At 43.6% G+C, this 15,783-nt stretch overlaps 2 protein-coding genes and 1 long non-coding RNA gene across 16 annotated transcripts in view; 2 read left to right on the forward strand and 1 right to left on the reverse strand.

The window, feature by feature from the left end:
• The window catches only part of Chd4 (chromodomain helicase DNA binding protein 4), a 30,644-nt gene extending 29,110 nt beyond the window's left edge, over window positions 1-1,534 (forward strand). For all 12 annotated transcript variants that reach the window (XM_021735272.3, XM_013364243.4, XM_013364245.4 and 9 more), the window contains 2 exons: window positions 859-1,022; window positions 1,177-1,534. In XM_021735272.3, coding sequence (XP_021590947.1) covers window positions 859-1,022; window positions 1,177-1,194 — 182 coding nt within the window. In that variant the 3' untranslated portion in view covers window positions 1,195-1,534. The remainder of the gene's footprint in view (window positions 1-858; window positions 1,023-1,176) is intronic.
• LOC120888371 (uncharacterized) lies at window positions 182-2,687 on the reverse strand. The gene is made up of 2 exons (XR_005731946.2): window positions 2,362-2,687; window positions 182-860 (listed from the first exon to the last, which is right to left on the reverse strand). It is a non-coding gene; the product is annotated as an uncharacterized LOC120888371 (long non-coding RNA).
• A 17-nt stretch (window positions 2,688-2,704) lies between these two features.
• On the forward strand, window positions 2,705-15,780 carry Nop2 (NOP2 nucleolar protein). Of its 3 annotated transcripts, none has more exons than XM_005338344.5 (16): window positions 2,705-2,851; window positions 3,072-3,178; window positions 4,505-4,550; window positions 4,718-4,806; window positions 5,005-5,231; window positions 8,413-8,468; window positions 8,587-8,741; window positions 8,842-9,041; window positions 9,228-9,317; window positions 10,729-10,816; window positions 10,893-11,033; window positions 11,631-11,770; window positions 11,912-12,001; window positions 12,122-12,244; window positions 12,373-12,601; window positions 14,992-15,780. In XM_005338344.5, the coding sequence occupies exons 2-16, from the start codon at window positions 3,076-3,078 to the stop codon at window positions 15,639-15,641; spliced, it is 2,427 nt and encodes an 808-aa protein (XP_005338401.2). In that variant the 5' UTR covers window positions 2,705-2,851; window positions 3,072-3,075; the 3' UTR covers window positions 15,642-15,780. The 3 variants fall into 3 exon arrangements, with proteins under 3 accessions (XP_005338401.2, XP_040136996.2, XP_077871474.1); XM_040281062.2 differs by having other exon boundaries at window positions 2,729-2,851; window positions 4,723-4,806; XM_078015348.1 differs by lacking the exon at window positions 5,005-5,231 and having other exon boundaries at window positions 2,729-2,851.
• Window positions 15,781-15,783: the final 3 nt, after the last annotated feature.

Below are 15,783 nucleotides of genomic sequence, written 5' to 3' on the forward strand. Positions count from 1 at the left end.
CAGAAATTCTTTGCCTCATTTAATATATTCATTATTCTTGAGATAGCAAAGCAGAATATAATAGAGTATCATCTGGGATACTTTAGAAGTAATTTCAGGTGATTTGAAATGCCATCAAATTCTAAACCCCTTTCAACATTTTTTTTAAATATATTTTTTTAGTTGTCATGAACACAATACCTTTATTTAATTTATTTATTTATATGTGGTGCTGAGGATCATACCCAGGGCCTTGCACGTTATAGGCAAGTGCTCAACCGCTGAGCCACAATCCCAGCCCCTCAACATTTATTTCTAATTAACGTAGAACATTATGAGGAGGTAGGGGGTGAAGTAAGGAAAAGAAGGTTGTTTATAAAGGAAGTAGGAGAAGGTAGAGAGGTGAGATAAGTGTGAAGATGAAACAGTAAGAATAAGCTTTTTTCAAGAAGTGGAGAAAATACAGACAATAGAAAGCAAGGGATAATGAATGTTAGGTGACTTAAAAGAAGCAGAGGATCAGCCAGACATAGTGGTACACTTGTAATCCCAGAGATTTAGGAGGTGGGAGGCTGAGGCAAATTTGAGTCCAGCCTGGACAATGTAGCAAGATCCCATCTCAAGACTATAAAGGATTGGGGGTGTAGCTCAGTGATAGAGCAAATCCCCAGTACAAAAACCAGAATCATGGACAAAATGGAACCTAGTGTGTGAGGAGTAGGAAATTTGAGCGTGGTTGGTGGTCAGGTCAGGTGATTCAACAAAAGACAGCAACACATTACAGTCACTTGGTCATTGTAGTGTGTGGTCTGGTCCACTAGGGTAGAAGGATCTTCATGTTGATCACCACAGCTCACCACTTCTTTATTCCCTCTGCAGTTCTGAAACAATTGGAAGAACTGCTAAGTGACATGAAAGCTGATGTGACTCGACTCCCAGCTACCATTGCCCGAATTCCCCCAGTTGCTGTGAGGTTACAGATGTCAGAGCGTAACATTCTCAGCCGCCTGGCGAATCGGGCACCAGAACCTCCCCCACAGCAGGTAGGAAAATTTCTACCCTACCAGCTCTTCTCACAGAACCATTCTGGAAATTTTAACTTTAGTCTTTGTTCCTACCTTTACTTCTGGGCTGTCAGTGAGCTCCCTTGCTATCTGGTGGATTCAAATTCTGACTCTTGGCTCTCTTTCACTATAGGTAGCCCAGCAACAGTGAAGATCTGGATTGAGGATACCACCTCCACCGCTGAGCAGTGACCTTCCTCACTTTCTCTTGTCCCAGCTTCTCCCTTGGGGGCCTGAGAGACTCTTGACCTTCTGCTCATCTTCATGTTGTAAAGGAACAGCCCCCATGTACTGGGGGAGGGGAGGGAGTGAGGGGCAGTGGTGCCCTTCCTGCTGGAGACACAAGCAGCAGTAGCGCCGGCGCCATCTGCAGGGAGCTGGCTGGCTGGCCTTCTTTTGGACCCTGGCTTCTTCCCACTGTAACGTCTGTTACACACAAACTGTTGTGGGTTCCTGCCAGGCTTGAAGAAAATGATCTGAATTTCTTCCTCCTTTTGGTTTTATTTTGTTGGTTTATTTTTAAGTTTTCTTTTCTCCCTTTTTGGGGTATTCAGAGTGGGCCGGGCCCCTGGGCGAGACACAGCTACCTCTGTTGGCATCTTTTTAATACCAGGAACCCAGCGGCTCCAGCCACTGAGCGGCTAAAATAAAGTGGAAAAAAAAAAAAAAAAAAAAGGAAAAAGAACCAAAAGCATAAAAAAACCACAACAAATTTCTTCATGAAAATCGAAAATAAAAGTTTCCTTGTATTTTAGTGCTCTGGTTCAGTGTGGGTATAGGTGCAGGTAGAAGATAGAAGAGTGTGTCCATATGGTAGGAGGCCCAGGAACTATATAGTTGAAAAGGGTTGCTTCATCCCTGAAGAGCCTTGGGTGTGTGGGTGTGTGTCTGTGTCCATCCATCCATCAGTGTGCCCCCTATGCTCAGAACCAAGAGTAACCACCTGTAGAAATCCAGGCTGTAAATCTGCCTGCACCACTTCATGGCTCTTTGACCTTGAGCAGGTGGTTTTAACTTCCCTGGGCCAAGATTTTGTATCTGTAAGTATACCTACCTTATAGGGTGTGAAGATAAAACTAATAAGGTGCTTGGAATGGCACTAAAAAAAAATGCAGGGGATTGAACCCAGGGCCTCCTGCATGCTATTCAAGTGGCTCTACTCCTGAGCTATATTACCCCAGCATTAAAAATTTCTAAAACCTAGTGTACTCGTTAATTTGAAGGAAGACTGAGTAGATTTTTTTTTCATGTTGAATGAAACGTGGCTGAAGTCTCCTCCCTGACCTGATGTGAACCCAGGCTGAGGGTCAAGTCTTACCTGGGGCGGGGAATTCTGGCGTCCAAAAGGAAAAGGGCTTCCTAGTCAAAGGGTTGAGTTGGGAGAAAGTGGCATGGGATTCCATAATCTTGAGGCTGGATGTAGGGCAAAGGATGACAGGGCGGGCTCACTGTTGTTCCCTGGTTTGAGGGGGAGGGGCCGCTTTCAGGGAATCAGCTTTTCCGAATGCAATCCGGCGTGTAGCAAAAAGCCAAAAAGGCGAGGGAGAGGATGTCACGTCGGGAACTGTCAAGTAACCCTATGCGTGGGGGAAACCGACACCAGTCAGCCAGTCCTCACGTTCCCAAGCGGGCACCGGTTCCGGTGCTTTGGCCGGAAGAGGCGGAGTCGCGCAAGTGCCCCGCGCGCCTGCGTAAGACGCTTCCGCAGCTGGTGGATAAGAACGCCTACGGGTTGCACGTGGAGAGGCGCAGCGCTGCGAGGTTGCGTTTTGGCCTTGAACCTACCCCTCAATAAACCAAAGCTTCAGGTGCTTTTCCTGTAGGAATTCAGGGAACGAAGGGTGGATTTTCCGACATGAACGTGGGCTGGGTCCTGGGGAGAGCGCAGGGTCGGGGGCTGGTAAGGGGTGATTTGTTGCGGCCTGGAGGAGGCCGTCGGAATGCCCTTACCCACTCTCCCATCGCCAGGCCTATGTCCCTGATACTTTTTCATTGTGCGTAATTCCGCCTTCTTCCTATTTTGTTCAGTACCATGGGGCGCAAGTTGGATCCTACGAAGGAGAAGCGTGGTCCAGGCCGAAAGGCTAGAAAACAAAAAGGTGCTGAGACAGAACTGGTCAGGTTTTTGCCTGCAGGTAAGTATCATAGACCCCTGGTTCCCCGGCTTTTGAATTATTCTGTATTTTAATCCTGTTCCCTTTTAAATCTGCATTCATTCTCTGTTCAGGTCTGACATTCTTGTATGAGTTATTAGGAAATAAGTATGAACGGAACACTGTCATCAGTGTTTAGAAGATGCAACAGGGATACAGTACTCACGCAGGGAGAGGTGTTGTTTAACATTGTGAAAGTTCAGAGGAAGCGGGATCTTCTGAATAATTTAGGTTTTTGTTAAGTGGATTTTGAAAAATAGGTAACATAGCTGGGTGGCACAGGCCTGTAATCCCAGTGACTGGAGAAGCTGAGACAGGAGGATTGTAAATGTGAGGTCAGTCTCAGCAACTTAGACCTGTCTCAAAATAAAAATAAATTAAAAGGACTGGGGATGTGGCTCCTGGGTAAAGAGCCTCAGGGTTCAATTCCCAGTACCCCCCCCCCCCAAAAAAAAAATTTTAGCAAGTGGGAGTTGGGGAAGGGAATGGCCCAGTCATTGAATTGCCTGATGGAAGGGACAGAAATGGGAAAGCATGGGTGATTCTGACTTGTTGAGTAGTCTCTATTATGGAGGACTGGTGGAAGACACCGCTGCACAGGTAATTTCTGTCATCTCTTAGGTAAAAGATGGATTATATTGAGGTATTAACAAATTCTAGGCACTACTCTGAACTCTTTGGATACATGGTATCAATTCATTATCTTAAAGTCCTGTGAGTGCATGCTGAGAAGTTAAGTGATTTCCACACTGAAATTTGTGCCTTTTAAATCTTGGGAGAATATGTAAAAAGAAAAAAGCATTAACGAAGTTAAAAGGCACTGTAGTTGGTAACTGAATAAGCTGAGAGTAAAGAATAGGGCAGGAGAAAAAATAAATTTTGAACGATCAGGATGGTGATGTGATGCTGTTATTGAAACCTGGAGGAAGGCCCAGTTTAGATTTGGTTACTGAATGATCACATGATGCTTCATCTCCCATCACTTTTTGTGTTTGTGTGGTGGTGGGGATGGAATCAATGGTGTGTGCTAAGCACATGCTTTACCACTGAATTGTACTTTTAGCCCCTCATTTACATCATTTATCCAGTGCCTAGGAAAGTTCTATGAAGTGAGTTAAGCTCTTTTATTTACTTACTTATCTTGCCATGCTGAGGATCTAACCTAGCACTTCTAACATGCTAAGTATGTGTGCCATTCATGGATCCACACCCAGCCATCTCCTTAGTGTACTAATCTTTTATGCTTTTAGTTTTGCTCCCATTTCTTTCTTTTTTTCTATAACCCTCTATTTGCCTTTTTTTTAACAGCTGGTGATGAAAATTCCAAGAGGCTGTCTAGTCGTGCTCGAAAGAGGTAAGTATAGATGTCCAAACTTATAGAGATTAAATTGGGGCTGCTCGTCTTAATCACTTGGAATAGGTTGTGGGAGAGGGCTAATTGTAAACAGTTAAATTTCCCTGTAATGGGAGGTGGTAGAGTCTGGAGATGTTTCCATTTACTTACTTGTTATATCTTTTCAGAGCAGCCAAGAGGAGGTTTGGGTCTGTTGAAGTCCTTAAAACTTATAAGTCTTCTGGGGCCAAACCGTTGTCTGGAAAGCTACCAAAAGGTCAGTGAAAATAGAAGCTTGGTGCCATATGAAGAGTCTTCAGGGTCTTTGGTTGAGAGGTACTTGCTGAGCATTTTTGGAATGAGAGGAATAGCTAAAAGACATTCTGTGGGTAAAAAGTACCGAGTTCGGGTTGTGGGCAGGGGAGTGTGGTTGCCATTAGACCAGGATTCTTTAAACCCTTGGGCATTTTTGCAGGAGTGGTTCAGACACCTGATAAGAAGGGTGCTCAGTCCTTATTTAATGTTGGTCGAGGCAAGAAACACCTAGCACCAGACCATAGTAGTGATGAGGAAGAGGATGAGGAAGTCTCTGAAGAAGATGGTGTTGTGAACCAGGGGAACCTCTGGGATTCTGAGGACAGTGATACTGATATGGTAGATGACTATGGAGCTGATTCCAACTCAGAGGATGAAGGTGAAAAGGTGAGATTCACTTTTCTGTGTATTCAGAAAAAAAGCTTTACCTTTCAGTTTCTTTCCAGATTCTTGAGACTGTTCTTCCAATGACAAGGACAACCTGACTAAAGGGATGTAGTGCTCCTTAGATTCTAGTTTCCCTCCTGCTTTATGTTCTCTCTCAATGCATGCACAAGTTTTGAAAGAGTTGTAAAACAGAGTTTTTTTTTTTTTTTTTTTTAAAGGTACCAGGGATTGAACTCAGGGGTGCTCGACCACTTAGAGACAGGGTCTCACTGAATTGCTTAGTGCCTTGCTTTTGCTGAGGCTGGCTTTGAACTTGGTGATCATGTTGCCTCAGCCTCTCAAGCCACTGGGATTACAGATGCGTACCACTGCACCCAGCCTACAGAGCATTTTTTAAAAATGAGAATGTTCATTGCTGCTGAGCATACACCATTTATGGGACTAGACATGCACATACTTTTAAAATTTATTTTTATTTCTTTAGTTGTATTTGAACATGATACCTTTATTTTATTTACTTATTTTTATGTGGTGCTGAGGGTGGAACCTAGTGCCTCACACGCTCAAGGAGAACATTCTACTGCTGAGCCACAACCCCAGCCCTATACATAAATTTCTTTTTTTTTTTTCCCCCAAGTGGAATATTTTATTAACATGGTAGTTGTCTTTGTAACATGGTGCACACACACTCTCACACTTAGAATGATCTTCCTGGGGAAAAGAGGCTAAGGGGAAAATGAAAAATAAAAAAATTCCTGTTTTCATTATTGTAGGCAATTTGAGGGAAGTCTTTAAAGGTCTCAAGGCAGATGGTTTCTGCTGTCCTTAAGCGGGCAATGCATACTTGATCTTGTTTCACAAAACAGGGTCAAGTCTTACTTTTTTTTCCCCTTATTTTCTTGTCATCTACCAAGCAGATTAAGACTGTTATTTGGACTTCCTCAATACAGGTATGAATATGCAGTACCGCATTATACCCTGGGCAGATGATGGATTTGTGCTTTATAATCACTATCTGGGTGTCAAATGCCGCGCATCCATTTTTAATAAAACAATTTTTACCTGAGAATTTTAAAAAGTTTCTTTGAGCCTGGGTACGGTGGTGTATGCCCATAGTTTCAGAGGCAGGAGGATCACTTAGATCCAATAGTTAGAAACCAGCCTGGTTAACATAATGAGACTCTTGTCTCAGTGTTTAAAAAAAAAGTTTCTTTCTTCTGACCTAGTACTTCCCTGTTTTAAAAAGTACTCAAAAAAAAAAAAAGTACTCCAAATGTAGGCAAAGGTTTTTTTTTTTTTTTAATATTTTTTAGCTGTACATGGACACAATATCTTTACTTTGTTTATTCATTTTTATGTGGTGCTGAGGATCGAACCCAGTGCCTCACATGTGCAAGGAAAGCGCTCTACCACTGAACCACAACTCCAGCCCTTGCAAAGTTTTTTTTATGAGGTACAAGAAGTTAAGGGTTGGGGATGTGGCTCAAGTGGTAGCGCGCTTGCCTGGCATGCATGTGACCCGGGTTTGATCCTCAGCACTACATACAAACAAAGATGTGCCTGCCGAAATCTAAAAATTAAATATTAAAAAAAATTTCTCTCTCTCTCTCTCTCTCTCTCTTAAAAAAAAGAGTTACACAATTAGTATATATTAGAAAAACTTGATAGAGAATTGTTAAAATAAAAACAGAGGCCTTTGCATTCTATCCCACAGCCCTCTTTTGTCTGCAGTTATCAGGTTTGCAAGTACCACGTGGATCACAATGCCCCAAACTCTGGAAACTTCTAAAATGTTCAGTGGATTATGGTTTATGCATATGGTTAATTAAATTAGTGGTTATGTCTGTGAATATACTTATGATCTAACTAAATTTAATAAATAAATTTGAAAATACATTGTGATTTGAGCTATGTGAAAGATGTAGAGTAAATCTGGAAGAAAATATGGCAAAATGGTTCCCAAGGGCAGTTTTTGTTCCTGTTTATACACATGGCTATTTATTTACTAGGGATGGAACCCAGGGGTGCTTAACCACTGAGCCACATCCCCTGCCTGGTTTTTTTTTTTTTGTTTTGAGATAGGGTTGCTTAGGGCCTCTTTAAGTTATTGAGGCTGGTTTTGAACTTGCTATCCATCCTGCCTCAGCCTCCCAAGTTGCTGGGATTACATGTGTGTGCCAGCTTCAAATTTTTTCTTAATCAAAAAGAGAAACACATGGGGCTGGGGCTGTACCTCACTTGCCCAACATATGTGAGGCACTGGGTTCAATCCTCAGCGTCACATAAAAATAAATAAATGAAAAAGGGTATGTGTCCATCTACAAGCAAAATTTTTTTTAAAGGGAAATAAACAAAAGTAGAAAGGAAAGTGTAATGAGCCCTTTTAATTCGTTGTTTAAAATGACTCGTGTCATGTCAAATCTGTCCATCCATTCTTTTTTTTTTTTAAGAGAGAAGAGAGAATTTTTTAATATTTATTTTTCAGTTTCCGATGGACACAACATCTTTGTTTGTATGTGGTGCTGAGTATCGAACCCAGTGCCGCGCGCATGCCAGGTGAGCGCACTGCCGCTTGAGCAACATCCCCAGCCTTGTCCATCCATTCTTTCTTTCTTTATTTTTTTTAGAGAGAAAGAGAATTTTATTTTTTAGTTTTCAGCAGACACAACATCTTTTTTTTTTTTTTTTAAGAGAGAGAGATTTTTTTAATATTTATTTTTTAGTTTTCGGCGGACACAACATCTTTGTTTGTATGTGGTGCTGAGGATCGAACCCGGGCCGCACGCATGACAGGCGAGTGCGCTACCGCTTGAGCCACATCCCCAGCCCCTGTCCATCCATTCTTTACGTTCCTTCCTCCTTCCCTCTTTCCAAGCACTCTTATCACTGATCTATACCCAGCCCCTATGTTAAATCTTATTCTTCAGCCTGTATATTTGTTTTTGAGAGCAAGTGTTAGGTTTAAATTTTTTTTTTTAGTTGTAGGTGAACATAATACCTTTATTTTATTTTTATATGGTGCTGAGGATCAAACCTAGTGTCTCACGCGTGCCAGGTGAGTACTCTACCACAGAGTCCCAGCCCCAACTCCGGGTTTATATTTAGTGAAAAGTAAAATAACATGGGATGTTGGAAGAGGTGGTATGGGCTTGTGTTACCAGCTCCTCATCTCTCTTTTTAGTTGTTGCCTATTGAAAGAGCTGCTCAGAAGCAGAAGGCTCAGGAAGCTGCTGTTGGGTGAGTTTTGGAAACTGTTAGGATGGAGGATAGGCAGCAGCTGAGGTGGAGGAGGCTATGAGGAAGGAGGAGGTGTCTGTTTTGGTCTCTGAATCACTTTTTCTGGACTTCTTTCTAGGGGCCAGTGGAGTGAGGAGACTGATGAAGAGGAAGAGGGGGAAGTGTCCCCTCTGTCAGGCCCCACAAAGGATGAGGAGGCAGATGGGGGCCTGCAGATCAATGTGGATGGGGAAGAGCTGTTTGTGCTGCCCCCTGCTGGGGAGATGGAGCAGGATATCCTTCCAGTGCTGGGTGAGGGTAGGAGGAAGGTGCTTGGGAGAGGGGGGTTTTCCCAGCCCTAGGACTTCATGAAGCAGTTCCTTAACAGGCCCACATGCCCATGCTCCAGACTTGCAACGAGTTCACAAGCGGATTCAGGATATAGTGGGAGTGTTGCGGGATTTTGGGGCTCAGCGGGAAGAAGGTCGGTCTCGTTCTGAATATCTTAATCGGCTTCAGAAGGATCTGGCCACGTATTACTCCTATGGAGACTTCCTGCTTGGCAAGCTCATGGAACTCTTCCCTCTGTCTGAGGTGCTGAGACAATCTAATGCCTCCTCTCTCTCTCTCTCTCTCTCTCTCTCTCTCTCTCTCTCTCTCTCTCTCTCTCTCTCTCTCAACCTTCTTGTGTGAACAGGACATTTGGGGAGATGTCCTGTTTCCTCTCTTGGTCTGTTTCTTGGCTAGCCTTAGTCCTTAATATCTTATCTTCCAACCTAGCTGATAGAATTTTTAGAAGCTAATGAGGTGCCTCGGCCCATCACCCTCCGGACCAATACCTTGAAAACCCGGCGTAGAGACCTTGCTCAGGTGAGGGTTTGTATATCTCAGGGAGGGACCAATCTTTGCTAATTGTGGGGCTTCCCTTTGCATCCTGAGTGGGTGGATTCTTTGGACCTAAGTGTATCTTTTTTGTGTGTGGTGCTGGGGATTGAACCCAGGGCAAGGCAAGCACTGTACCAACTGAGCTATCTCCCCAGCCCCCAGGACCTAAGTGTATCTTAATGTAAACACAATCCCAGGAAGCAAATCTAGTGACTGTCTGACAGGCTGAGGGCCTGGACCTCTGAAATGGAGAATTCATCCTTCTAAACTCTCTCCCTGTGACTCAGATGAGACATCTGCATCAGGGTAAATGATTGCCTTCTAAAGAAACTGGAAGAAGATTATTGAGAAGCTGAAGAAACATACTTGTCCTCAGAAAAAGGCATACATACACATTGATATTAATTGTTCATGTATTTGTTACAGTATTGGGAATTGAAACCAGGGACACTTGACCACTGAGCCACATTTCCAGTCTTTTTTATTTATTTTGGGACAGAGTCTTGCTAAGTTGCCGAGGCAGGTCTCAAACTTGTGACCTCCTGCCTTGGCCTTCCGAGTGCAGGTATTATAGACATGTGCCACTGTGCTTGGTCCTTTCTTTATTTTGAGACAAGGTACCACTAAGTTGACCAAGCTGGCCTTGAACTTGCTATCCTTCTGCCCTAGCCTCTTAGGTAGCTGGGATTACAAGTATTCACCACTGCATGTGGTATAAAATGTTTTAAACTATTTCCAAGGATTTGGAAATCCCAGATTAAAGCCTCCTGTATTAAAGTTTGGTCTCGTGAATTGTATGTCTCCTGGTAGAAAGATAACCCAGTAACTATCTTTAATATTCTGTAATCAGTAACATTAAATTTTAGTGTGAGAAGGGTCTACACCTCTTGGAAAATCAGAGTCCACTTCTCAGAAGTGAAGGAACAGGAGACAATAGTCTGCTGCATTGGGATGGAGTTCAGACCTTGAGTTAGGAGCCTGAGGTTAAGAAAAAAGTGCAGGGGGACCGGGGTTTGGCTCGGTGGAGCACTTGCCTAGCACGTGCGAGGCCCTGGGTTTGATCCTCAGCACCACGTGAAAATAAATAAAATAAAGGTATATATGTATAAAAAATGCAGGGGGCAGAATTAGCCTAGTGATAGAGCACTTGCCTAGCATGTACAAGGTTCTGGGTCATTCTTTATCACTCTAAGAACAAAAAGAAAGTAAAAGAAAAATGGGCATCATGGGATAGGATGAGGGGAAGAAGCTACCCCGTGAGTCTTTGTTGGCTCTCACGAGTGAGCATTATAGGAATTGTGCCATGAACCTATTGGTAGGACCAGGTTTTCATATTTCTGTTTTCTGAGTAGAGTAGCCTGTGAAGTCTTCAAATATTCATCCTTTTTATCTTTAGGCTCTGATCAATCGTGGGGTTAACTTGGATCCCTTGGGCAAGTGGTCAAAGACTGGACTCGTTATATATGATTCTTCAGTGCCCATTGGTAGGTGTCCCCTGCCCAATAGCCCTTCTGCTCTTGTCCTTGTCCCAGCATATCACAAGATGGTCCTCCTCTACAGGTGCTACTCCTGAATACCTGGCTGGACACTACATGTTGCAGGGAGCCTCCAGCATGTTGCCTGTCATGGCCTTGGCGCCGCAGGAACATGAGCGGATCTTGGACATGTGTTGTGCCCCTGGAGGAAAGACCAGCTACATAGGTATGAGAATAGTTTGGGATGAGCTTTATCTAATTCTTTTGAAAGTAGGATTGGCGATTTATCTAGTGCTCATGGAACTCAGTGTACAGGCAGCTAGCAGAGGTGAGAAGCAGTTTCTGGAGTTGGCTTGAGCCCCAGTGTCAGTTGTGCCACTTAAAACCCATCTGACTTAGGGCAAGCTTTTGATTCTCTAGCTATTCATAAAATGATTTTTAATTGTGCTTAGGTTGGCCATTATCTTTGTGTTGCAAAGGTTGACATGATGCATTTTGAAGTCCTCAGCACAGTATTTAGTGTGTAGAAAGCAGACACAACCATTAGATTGAGCTATATCACGTAACAGAAGCAATTTAGTCTGTAGGGACAGAAAGATGTTCAGTAAAAGAGGAAAACTGTATTGGTAGGCTTCCTCAGCACCAGAAGCCAGTAGAGGATGGGTAGAGCTATCTGGTAGGCAGTTGGGAACTGTTCTTGTTGGGAGGGGAGTTTGCCTTGAAGTAGTGAGATTTCACCTGTGGGTTTCTAGTCTGGAGGGTGGGTACCAAGTGTGGAAGCAAAGGAGCTGGCTCCTTAGCACTGGGGTCCTCTCTTCTATAGCCCAACTGATGAAAAACACTGGTGTGATCCTTGCCAATGATGCCAATGCTGTGCGGCTAAAGAGTGTTGTGGGTAACCTGCACCGGCTGGGAGTCACTAACACCATCATTAGCCACTATGATGGACGCCAGTTCCCCAAGGTGGGATTTTCCTTCTGTGTGTCTTTCCTGAGGCTTCTAATTTACCTTTCTCTTCTTGACAATGTTTAGACCCATCCTTGGGAAATAAATGGTACACTGCAAATTGCAAAATACATCTAATTTACTCCCTCTTTTGTCTAGGTGGTTGGGGGCTTTGACAGAGTATTGCTGGATGCTCCCTGTAGTGGCACTGGGGTCATCTCTAAGGATCCAGCTGTGAAGACTAACAAGGTGAGAAGTTGGGTAATTTTAGAGAGGAGTACAAGGTCAAGGAGCACCCTAGGCAGGTAGTATCTCACTTTTCTTGATAGCCTTATGAAATTCCCTCAACCCTGGGTCTTTTTGGGACAGGATGAGAAGGACATCCTGCGCTGTGCTCACCTTCAGAAAGAGTTACTCCTGAGTGCTATTGACTCTGTCAATGCCACTTCTAAGACAGGAGGCTACCTCGTCTACTGCACCTGTTCTATTATGGTGAGGCCTCTGCTGCGGCAGAGCGAGGGAGGGCAAGGGCTGGGAGTTTGTATGGCCATAAGAGCTCCCTTCAGCTCCAGCTCTGTTTATTCCTTCTTGCTGACTTTCTGTCTTCCCCACACGTCCAGGTGGAAGAGAATGAGTGGGTAGTAGACTATGCCCTGAAAAAGAGAAATGTGAGGCTTGTGCCCACTGGTCTGGACTTTGGCCAGGAAGGTTTTACCCGTTTTCGAGAAAGGCGTTTCCATCCCACTCTGCGTTCCACCCGACGATTTTACCCTCATACCCACAATATGGATGGTTTCTTTATTGCCAAGTTCAAGAAATTCTCCAATTCTATCCCTCAGTCCCAAACAGGTAAATGATCTGTTCTTTGTCCAGTTCTTTTCCTGCTTTTGCTCTTTCTACCTTTCTGGAAGCCTTCTGGTGTGACTGTAGGGAAGGGAAAGATTGAGGCTTGCTTTTCTCAGTCTTTGCATGCTTGGATTTGGAACCCCATTTTGATGGGCTTTGGTGTTCACATAGACGGGGAATTTTTCCTTTATTCTACCAAGTGGCTACAGTGGTTCAGCACTAATGGATTCCAGTTTCAGGTTGTGGTTTTTCTATTTTTCTTGGCCCAAGGTTGACTTGTGTTAATGTATCTCTGCTGCTCTAGCATTCTCAGCACTGGTTTGGCACAGGACTCTACGGAACTATCAGCATTTCTCTGAGCCTATCCCACTAATTGCAGATTGTTTCCTCAGCCATCTGGAGGAGGCTGTCTGCATCTCAAGGGGAAGGGTGGGGTTTTATTTTTGAAACAGGCTTGAGAGCTCTGCATGCTGGGATATAAACCTGAGTTTATTTGGAAGACAGAAGAACTTCTTCAAATAAAAACTGATTTGAATTGATATCCGATACACCCCTAGACCTCTTTTTTTTTTTTTTTTAATCCTTATTAATAATGCCTCTTGCCAGGCAAGGTGGCACATATCTGTAATCCCAGCAATTTGGAGGCTGAGGTAGGAGGATCACAAGTTCGAAGCCAGACTTAGAAATTTATCGAGGCCCTAATCAATTTAGTGAGACACTGTCTCAAAATAAAAAGGACTAGGGATCTGGCTCAGTGGTTATAAAGTGTCTTGCAAAACTCTCATCAGAATATCAACATAGCCTGGCATGGTGGTACAATCTTGTACTCCCAGTGAGTTCGAAGGCTGAGACAGGAAGATCCTGAGTTTGAGGCTAGCCTTGGCAACTTAGTGAGACCCTGCCTCAAAGTAAAAAGCAAGGTTGCCAGGTGCAGTGGTGCACACCTTTAATCCCAAGGGCTTGGTAGGAGGATTGTAAATTCAAAGCCACCTTCAACAGTTTAGTGAGACCCTGTCTCAAAAATAAAAAGGACTGGGATATATAGCTCAGTTGGTAGAATGCTTGCCTTGTATATATATATATATGTACAAGGTCCTGGGTTCAGTCCCCAGTACTGAAAAATAGGGGTGGTTGTAGTGCTGGGATGTGGCTCAGTGGTTAAGAGTCCTTGGGTTCAAGTCCTAATACTGCAAAAAACCAAAATGTTAATAGCAACTTTTGTTGTAACTTAAGTGTATTTTTAATATGTCTTTGTTGTTGTCTTACTAGCTTGTTTCTTGTTGTGTAGGTGTAGCTTATTTTCTGCCATTTCATCAAAATCCACATTGATAAATTTTTTTTTTTCTGGGATTAAAAAAGCCTAGGGCTTCTGGTTTATCTGAATCTGGAGATCCTGGGACTCATCACCACATCAAGAGGTCTTGTTACCTGCTGTCCTCAAGGGGGCACAGCTTCTTACAAAAAAATCTTTAGCCTAAGGATAGGCTTCTTTTTTTTTTCTTTTTCTTTTAAAAAATATTTATTTTTTAGTTGTGAGTGGATACAGTACCTTTATTTTATTTATTTATTTTTATGTAGTGCCGAGAATCGAACCCAGAGCCTCACACATTCCCAGCAAGTGCGCTACCACTAAGCCATAGCCCCAGCACTTTTAAAAAATCATTTATTTTTTAGTTGTAGGTGATTATAATACTTTTATTTATTTATTTATTTATATGTGGTGCTGAGGATTGAACCCAGGGCCTCGTACGTGCTAGGTGAGCGCTCTACCACTGAGTCACAACCCCACCCCCTAGGATGGGTTTCTCTTAATACAAGGTTCATGTAGGACTTGAGTAAGAATGATGTGAATCTAGGTAGTCAGTTCTTAGGCACCATCCCTAACTGTGGCTCCACATTGACTAAGAGTTGGCAATCTATGTTTTAATAACTTGTTCTTATTTTTATTTTATTTTTGGCATTAGGGGTTGAAACCAGGGGTTCAACCACTGAATCCCAGACCCTTTTTTTTTTTCCCCCTAAATTTTGAGGTGAGCTCTGGCTAAATTGCTTAGGGGTAAGTTGCTGGGCTGGCATTAAACTCGCAATCCTGCCTTATCCTCTGGAGCTGCTGAGATAACAGGCATGTGTCACCATGCCCATCTCTACTCTTTACTTCTTCTTTCTTTCTTTCTTTCTTTTTTTTTTTATATATTCTTTTTAGGTGTAGATGGACACAACACAATGCCTTTATTTTTATGTGGTTCTGAGGATCGAACCCACGTCCTGCCCGTGCGAGGCTAGTGCTCTACCTCTGAGCCACAATCCCAGCGCTACTCTTTAGTTCTTAAATGACCAATATCATTTAAGATGAGGCCCATTTTCTCAACCTGTCTGTTTAATTTTAACCCCAGGAAATTCTGCAACAGCCACTCCTGTAGACCTAGACTTGCCTGACCCAAAGAGTCAGGTTACTCCCAAGTCTGAGAAGAACAGCCAACCAGCCAAGAAAGCCAAAAGGGCTGCAAAGGCAAAGCAGTTCCAGAAACGGCAGCATCCCAAGAACACCTCTGCACAGAAGCTGAATGGTATCACCAAAGGCACAGTCTCAGAAGTGTCCACTGTACCTTCTGTCACAAAGGCCCAAGCTTCCTCCAGGCTCCCAGATAGCACTCGGCCTGCTGGAAAAGTTGAAGTGATCAGGAAACCAAAGGTGATTGGGAGGCTAAGGCAACAGGCACCTAAGTTGCACTCCTCTAAGAAAGCTGCCTTCCTGAAGCAGAATGCCCCTCCCAAAAGCATGGACACAGAATCACCTGTTACACTGTCCCTTTCTCAGACTCAGGCTACCCCCAGACTTAAGGACACTGATCAGCCCCTTGTAAAAGTAAAAGGGGCCGAGAAGGTAAAGCAGCCTTTCAAGAAAGCTACCTTTCAGAAGGAGAATGGTACCCCCAAGGGATCTCAGATCCCTACTGTGACTCCCCTCAATTCTGTCCAGCCCCCACCAGCAAAGAGGAGGAAAACTGTGCCTAAGGGCAATAGCCAGCCACTGCTGGCTTAGGTGGATGTTGAAGACTGGACTGGGCTTGGCTCACTGGCATTGCCAGTGGTTGGAACTGTTTGTCTACAAGGTTGCTTGCACATTGTGCAATTTTATTGTGCATACACATGAAATTTAATATACATTTTACCACCTCTGACTC

Source organism: Ictidomys tridecemlineatus, chromosome 6, assembly GCF_052094955.1.
Source record: "Ictidomys tridecemlineatus isolate mIctTri1 chromosome 6, mIctTri1.hap1, whole genome shotgun sequence".
Taxonomy (NCBI): domain Eukaryota; kingdom Metazoa; phylum Chordata; class Mammalia; order Rodentia; family Sciuridae; genus Ictidomys; species Ictidomys tridecemlineatus.